Genomic DNA, 8,254 nt, shown 5'->3' with positions numbered 1-8,254 from the left:
CTCAACTATCTCTATGGCAATAAATTTTCACATTAGAGTACTTTGGGCTCAACCATTACCGTACATTTTGTGTTTCTCCATTAAGGAATGAGATTTTCTTTTTCATCGCTTGAGTTTTGACATCTCGTGCGCCCTATAATTTTTTGAACTGTAGAATTCAAACAGTATAAAAACGCATTAAAAATACTCTTCAACATCCTATAATATTTAAAATAAAATAAAAACATCATACAACATTTCAGATTTTAAAATATGAACCGGATGAAAAGGTGAGAAAAGAAACTGCCTCAATGGGTATGTAGAAACATAACACAATGAATTGCTTTTCAGCTTTTCGGGACAAAATTTGTTGTACCTTTTTGACTTAGTTAGCCTTTAATGTTAAGAGTAATGAATGATATTTGAATATTTAGAATGTGTTTAAAAGAGTTCATTTATACAATTTATTGAGGATTATTATTATATTAATAAACCCGTGTCAATGTTTTGAGAGGGTTTATAAATAAGTCCCGTGTCTATGATTTTAGCTTATTTCATTAAGCCCTTGGTATATAGCTTAAGAAAGTAACTTTTAATTTGTACCAAAAAAGTTTTTTTAACAATGGAATTATATTTACAACGGAAAAAACAAGCTACTCAGCACAAGTTGAGCATATGCTTAAAAATTCAATACAAGGATCATAAAAAAAACCAAAACAAAATTAGCCAACCCTCATACAATCAACGGGGGAACTGACCCCAACTGGCAAAATCAACAGATAATCTACATGCTTTGCCTTCACCCACCAGAATGAAGTAAGTTTAACCTTATCCAACCGTTGCATTATAGATTTTTCCTTATCATTAAAAACTCTAGCATTTCTTTCATGCCAAATAATCTAAACACAAGTGAACCAAATTAAATGCATAAGCATAAGCTTAGTGCAATTCTTTTACCAATTTTTGGATTTTAGAATTTGAATCCGTTTTATAATGTGTAAATGTGTGCGTGTTCATCTACTGAGTAAGAAAAATTAACCATGATTTAACCGTGGTTACCTACTTTTTTTTAAAAAATTACACATCCCAATTTTAAAATTCCCACCTCAAGAAAGTAATTTTACCCAGATTTTAGGATCCGGATGTGTCATTTACATGGTCTGAACTCATCTTATGCAAAATGCAATTTCAAGATTTTTTTCACGTCCGAATTTTAGATTTTTTTTCAAATCTTAATATCTTCGGGAGTAGTATTTCTGGTGTGATAATTTTGAAGAAGAGTTTTTATTTTTTGTAGCTAGGGGTGGTTGTCTTTCCACCGTAAGTCTTGACTATAAGTGAAAGTATACATTCCTCTCGTTTTGTTGTGATCGGGTCTCTGATTACTCTATGCTAGGTGGGTGTTGGTGCTGCTATGACTATGCATTATAAGCTTCGAATTGGATGTCTTGTTTTGGATGCATGCATTGGTGCTGCTATGGTTTTCTTTGTTTGATAAGAATCCTCATTTTCTTCCCTCGCCTTCATTTATTAATTGTTGTGTTGTGTAGGAAATGTGAATTGAACTTTGGAATTGTCTAAGGAGGATTGTAATAATGTGCTTAGAACAAATCTGCAATACAAATTCAGGTTCTAAAATCGGGATGTAAAAAATCCTGTCAGAACAGTTTACCTCGGTTAAACCGTAGTAACTTGTCCGTGGCTAAGAAGATTCCTCATTAGATGGGGGTTGCACATTATAAAGGGTACTTGGATTCTAAATACAAAATCGAAGGAGTGTTTTCGGGTTTTTAGGGGGCACGACGAGAGGCATGAGGTGGGAAAAGAATCTCACATAAGCTTGTCAGTGGTAACGGATTGCATCTATTTAACATTAGGCCAAACCCATTTCATGAACCCTACCAGATTCTATACCATATTTATGGTTGAATAGAATGCTCAAATAGCATGAATTGATCACATGGTCAAAACTCAAGCAGAATTAGGTACAAAAATTAATGGTAGACCACAAGATCTTATACCATATTTACAACTATGTACAAAAGTGACAAGGGACCACATCAGTTATGACTCTTGTCTCTTAACAAAATAGAGTTTTACATCATGTTGCCTAGCTAAAACTTCAACAATAGCTCACTTGCTCTCTTAATAACAGACCTCTCCCCGCAGAAAGAAACAAAGCCATCAAAGCCAACAAAATAAAAATGAAACGTTTGACACAATAACATAAATTATAGAACTAAAATGAATTAAAAAAAAAAAAAATAGTGATGAAAGTAATCTAATGGTCCTGAATAGAAGAACAAGAAACAAAATAACCAAAATTGTTTATCTTCATGATTTTCCCCTTCCGGAAGCTCCTTCACGCTGACTACGAAAATGACTGAGAAGCTGTTGTGCCTGCATGTATGTCAAAACATGTTAGCAACTATTCTATTTATTCCATTACAGATGATTCCGAACTAGGCTAGGGATGGCCATTTGCAATGGGCCTGCGCCTTATGTAAGTGTGCGTAATTGGAGACCTACTAATAGATTTCTCCATCTTGCAATTTCATAGGTATCAAATCAGAAGGAAAATGTATTAATAAAACCCCAAACAAGAGTCAGAATTTCAATCACTCTTTTGAGGGAAAATGGATTAGGGAGAGGAAAGGATGCACTGCATAGAGTATCTTCGAAAGCAAAATTTCAACAAACCGAATGTGTTGGTTATCATGATTAAATCACAAAGATTGAAAACTCTATTTTATCTAGAGATGGATAACAGCTCATTCAAATGCAGCAAAATGACGGTATATGCCAACTAACCAAAATTTAACCATCAAAATAGATTGCAAAGACTGAAAGAGAATTAGCAAATACCTTTTCCTTTGCTCTTGGTGTACCAAACTGAGACAATGCAACTACAGGAGGTACAGCTCCTTCCTGAAGAATCAAGGTACAAAACTTACGGCTGTGAAGGCTTAGTTGCAAGAGAATGGACGCAGCATTTTCCTTTCCCCTCTGAGAACCTGATTCCACAAGTTCAACCAAAAAGGGGATTCCCCTTTCCCGTACAATTTCTACCCGACCCTCTGGGATTGTCGATAGGTTTGCCAAAAGAGCAACAGCCTTGTCAACCATTCCATCTGCAGGGTCCAATAGCATAACCAGAAACTTCACCGCTCCAGCTTGAACTATCCGAGCTTTATTCTCATGAAATATTGATAGGTTAAATAAAGCAGTTGCAGCATCTTTCTTCCCCCTAAGAGTTCCAGAAGCTAGAAGTTCCACCAAAGCTTTAACAGCACCAGAACGACCAATGTTTGCCTTATTGTTTTCTGGTACTGAGAGGCTGAATAGAGTAGCAGCAGAATTTTCCTTGGCACCGTTATTTCCTGACTTCAAAACATGGATAAGTGGTTCTATAGCTCCTGCTTCCATAATCAAAGTCTTGTTGTCTTCGTTTATCGACAAGTTTAGTATAGCTGTCACAGCATGCTCTTGCGTTATCTTCGTGTTTGAAGATAGCAGTGGAAGTAAATGCGTGATAGTCCCACATTGCCCTACAATGATACGGTTTTCCATGTTATGCTTGGTAAGGAGACGCAATTCTTCAGCAGCAGCAGATTTTGTTTCATTTGATTGACTCTGTAGATCTTCGATCAACTTACTGACATGAGATGCGGTGGTCAATTTATCATGCTCCGAGTTGAAAACAGGGCTGGCATCATTTGATTGGCTAGTAATAACAATATTATTATTGTTATTGTACTTATTTTCGTTCTCCATTTTTGCATTTTTTAATCCAGGACTTTCAAATTGCTCTCGTGATACAGTTGGAAAATTCCCATATTCTTTATATGCAGGAGAAGCAGGAAAAACATTATTAGTAATTTCTCCAGATAACAGCGCATGTTGATGCTTATGTGGTATCCCTGGCACCTTTTTTGAAACAGAAGGTACATAATCTGTACTAGAAATAGAACTTGAAAATGATTCACTTCTGCTGTGACTACACGAAGGAGCAAGAGATTGCTGCTCAAACTTTTCCGTGTCACCACTCTGACATCTATTGGATTCACCACTTAATCTGGAAGAGTTGTCACCGTTTTGCTTCTCAAATGAATTTGCAGTTTGAAGAGATGATTTTGAATTGGAATTGCTACTATGTGAAGACCCAAAACTACAGACACGATCTAAATCTTGATGCAATAGATAATCTGAGGGGGGTGAACTCTGGGTAGAATTACTCTGGTTTGAGTTACTAGGAAGATCGACGTTATTTTCTTCACACCAATTTGCAATCATAGCTTTAACAGTATAATTGGGAATAAGATTTGCATGAGTTAGTCTCTGGTGAGTCTTGGGACAAACATTCAGCCCATGATCAAGCCACATTTGGATGGACTGCCTCTCGTATGTTTGACCTGAAGCCACAATAACAGGATCCAACATGAGTTCGAGCGATAAAGGGCATCGAAAGTATGGTGGGACTGAGACACCACTTTTGACTTCAGGGCATTTAGCTTTCATCAGATAATCACGTAAACTGCACAAAAGATTCACAATTTGGTTAATTTTATCCAACTCCCCTTTTGTTTTGTTGACTTCCGCATTCAACCTTTCCTTTTCCACAGCAATACTTTCTTTCAGAAGCTCCTGGTTTGATGTCAATTTAAGTAGCTCTATAATTTCCCCTAGACTTTCATAGCAAGGTTTACTATTATCCTTTTGATTTCTCAGTGCTTCTTCTATATAGAGCGTAGCTGATTCTTTCTCCAGAGACTGAAGTTCCTGTATATGGTGCTGAAAAAGTTGCTAGCAATTAGTCTCACAACTTAATTGATCAACATGACACCAAATAACTGAGAATAAATATTCCCGCCAAATACAGCAGTATGATTTATATTCGTCTTTTTGCTTTGAGAGAGGAGGGATCGGGGAGTAATGATCAGGATGATCTCATATTGGATGAGATATAGCCTGCAGATGTGTTTGTATAAGTTGTGGACCGTCTTCACCTTACAGGCTAGTTTTAAATGGTTAATTTAGGCCCAACCAAAATTCTAAGATGGTATCAGAGTCTATTCATCGGTTCACTCACCATTTATATCCACACAAGTCTAATGGTACTGGGAGTGAGGGAGTATATTGGATAAAATCCAAGTCCCACGATGAATAGAGATAAGATAAAGCCTGAAATGAGTTCAAAAAGAGTGGCACTCTTTACTTCACAAGCCGGTTTGGTAAGGTTGAGTTAGGCTCAACCCAAATTCTAAGACAGGAAACAAGTAGATACAAACTTTGGACATACGTCACATACCTGAAGATTATCCAAAACCGAGGCAGATGAAGTTGACTTTGAGGATCTATAAATCATGTGACATATCCTAACTGAAGTGCTCTGTAACTTTATTAACAATTCCCCACTTTGAAGAACCTGAAATACCATAACCCCGACAAACCAGTTAAAAGAGGTCACAATCAGTCTCTCCTAGAGAAGAGAGGCATTGGCGATTTGTTGTTTGCTTTCAACCTTGTTCAAATGCCAACAAAGAAGCAGAATATCCTTAAAGTTTGAAATAATAGTTGCAGAGTAATTATACTAGTTTGAGTATGAATAACTAACAGCTTACACTATGGATCCTGCTCGTCTTTGGGCTCCATTTCTCAACGAACTCCCTAGCTTCATTAACCTGTATATCCAATTCATCACATTCTCTATACGGATTTTCATCTAAAGGGATTTTGTAATCCACAACATCGTCAAGGACTGGTTTTAAACACCTCAACGCGGCAACCATATTATTACAGTTCTTCTGAAGGGGCACAGGCTTAACTGCTTGGCAAGAAACTAGATGAATTAACCGAGAAATACTGTTGAGGACACATTTCGCTGAAGTTAGATCCATTTGACCTGTTTTGGTAAGACCACATAAGAACCTAATATTATAAAAACGACAGAGAAATTGAAAAGGAATTGTTTTGTAACAATTACTAAGAATTAAGCTAATATATAATATAAAATTTTGTTTATTTTTGGCTAAATTGCACATGACATGTGCCAGCTTAGGTTAATTGCAGAAAAACTCCCCGCGGCTCAAAACTAAGCAACTTGATTCCCTAAACTAAACAAAAAATGTAGATAACCCTTGCAAGGAGTCGAATTGCTATGTCTTGAACCGCATACAAGTTTTTTTTGCAAATGACCTATAGTTTAAGGGCAAAGCTCATCCTTGAATTTTAGCCTAACTTATTATCTGCTTCAAGTTCTGATCCGACTCTCCAACAACAATTACTGGTTAAACTAAACTTACTACACTAAACTAAACTCTGTTATTGAGAAATGTTGTAACTATTAACCCCACATGTTTGTGTTCATGCAAAAACACAGATCAGAAACTATACATTATAATACATAAGCATTTGAATGGCATTCTAAAGCAAATCACACTAATGAACTAGCATGGAACGATCGGAAACAAAAATGAAAGGCATACAGATATTGCTTCAAGGTAAAACAGGTCAATACAAAATTACAAAGAGGTTAACAATAATTCACTAAAAGAGATCAAATGTAATAGCTGATGAAAATAATGCATGCAGGTCATTGAAGGAGAAACAAAATTTGGTTTTCAGAATTTCCAGTAAAATAATCATGAGGAATTGGGAAGACAACAATGTCAAATTTCAGCTCAAATGACCCTAATTCAACTTTTACACATGATGCTTCATTTTCAACAACCATAAATTTTAATAAAAAAAAAAATACTTCAACTCTCAAAAAAAAATAAAGAAGAGAAAAAAAACCAAATTGGCACCTTTTTTTACAACTTTTCCATATTTTTTCTACCAACAAAATAGAAAGTTTACATTTTTCTAAGACCAATCAACAAACCAAACAAAAAGAGTTTCAACAACATGGTAAAAGGTACAATTTTTTAAAAAATAAATCCCTTCAAATTCACACAAACCCCAGAAACCAACCAAATAAGTCAAAAACAGAAAAAGGGCACCTGAGAAATCCATGAAAAATTGAAAGAAAGATAAAAAAAAATACATTTTTTTAGCAAAAATAGAAACTATGAAGAATTGCATTTACATACCTGTATGCATGGTTATGAGAAACAGATCGAGATCAATAAAAATTGATTCTTTTGTGAATTTCAATGGTAATAACTAGTGAAGGGCTTTCCCTTCATTCATGGCTGTGTTTCCCTTCTCAACAAAGACACCTGGAAAGCCTGAGGAAGAGGGTCCCTTTCAGCAACCATAGAGAAATAAATTTTTATCAAACTAAGAAAAATCATAAACAAGGTTAAGGTTGTGGGTCCTTAATGATTTTAATACGGTTGCAGTTGCAGATTTATTGTGTATTTTGGGAAATAAATGAATATTTTAAAGCATATGATGATATCAGCTTTCAATAACAACAAAAAGTGCATATGATGTCAAAAATAAAAATCCATTTAAGAAAAAAAGTTGATAGATAATCAAATTAGTTTATCCTCCATAGTAGGAAAAAAAATTTAAGACATGTAGCCCGTGACAACGAGATTGATTTAAATGCAAGTAGTTGATGCATATAATTTTTTTAATTAATCTTGATTCAAATTTAAGCAAGTGCATATCGAATACTCAACGTTTTTTATAGTATATTGTAAGGGTGTGTTTCTCTTAAGTTATTTAATAAATAATAAAATTATAGAAATATGTCCATTAAACATTAGGTTGAGTTTGATCTTCAGATTTTCTATATATTTATTTTTTTAAAAGAATTTTTGGATTTTCTATTTATTCACCTTACAAATTTTCATGTTTGCTGTAAGTTTGTTAAATTTTAGACAAAATTTGTCTTATAACATAATTGCAATTTTAGGTAACATTTTTCGTCATATCATTTTTCTTTTATTTAATTTTTTATGTTATAAAATATCAATATCGTATTATTTGTAGTGAGATTTTTCTCAATGAAATATGGGTTTCTAGGTTTCTGTGATGAAAATTTTCGTTTATATATGAGTTTGACGAGTTTGTTATGAGTTTTATATTTTTATTTATTTTTAATAAAAAATGATAACGATGCTAACATTTTATAACATAAAGGATCAAATCTGGAAATAAAAAAAAATGACGGAAAAATTACTTGAAATTAAGTTAAGGGACAAATTGTGTAGTTTTAAAGTTTTATTAATGGGTATAAAAGATTCTTGGGAAAGTGGATTGTTATCGAATTAGATATTTAGTCGAGGTATCAATTGAGGGGAAACATGTCTATCCTTCAATCACT

General features: G+C 34.3%; 1 protein-coding gene across 2 annotated transcripts; it reads right to left on the bottom strand.

Moving 5' to 3' along the window:
- Positions 1 to 1,960: 1,960 nt before the first annotated feature.
- On the bottom strand, positions 1,961 to 7,485 carry LOC25499269 (U-box domain-containing protein 3). Of its 2 annotated transcripts, XM_024771274.2 has the most exons (5): positions 7,071 to 7,485; positions 5,601 to 5,881; positions 5,288 to 5,404; positions 2,845 to 4,770; positions 1,961 to 2,379 (listed from the first exon to the last, which is right to left on the bottom strand). In XM_024771274.2, exons 1-5 carry the CDS (start codon positions 7,078 to 7,080, stop codon positions 2,314 to 2,316), a joined length of 2,400 nt encoding a protein of 799 aa, XP_024627042.2. In that variant the 5' UTR covers positions 7,081 to 7,485; the 3' UTR covers positions 1,961 to 2,313. The 2 variants fall into 2 exon arrangements, with proteins under 2 accessions (XP_024627042.2, XP_024627043.2); XM_024771275.2 differs by lacking the exon at positions 7,071 to 7,485 and having other exon boundaries at positions 5,594 to 5,733.
- Between the last annotated feature and the right edge of the window lie 769 nt (positions 7,486 to 8,254).

The sequence above is a fragment of the Medicago truncatula genome, chromosome 7 (genome assembly GCF_003473485.1).
Source record: "Medicago truncatula cultivar Jemalong A17 chromosome 7, MtrunA17r5.0-ANR, whole genome shotgun sequence".
NCBI lineage: Eukaryota > Viridiplantae > Streptophyta > Magnoliopsida > Fabales > Fabaceae > Medicago > Medicago truncatula.
Note: the sequence above shows the minus strand (reverse complement) of the source record. Positions and strands in the feature narration are given on the sequence as shown.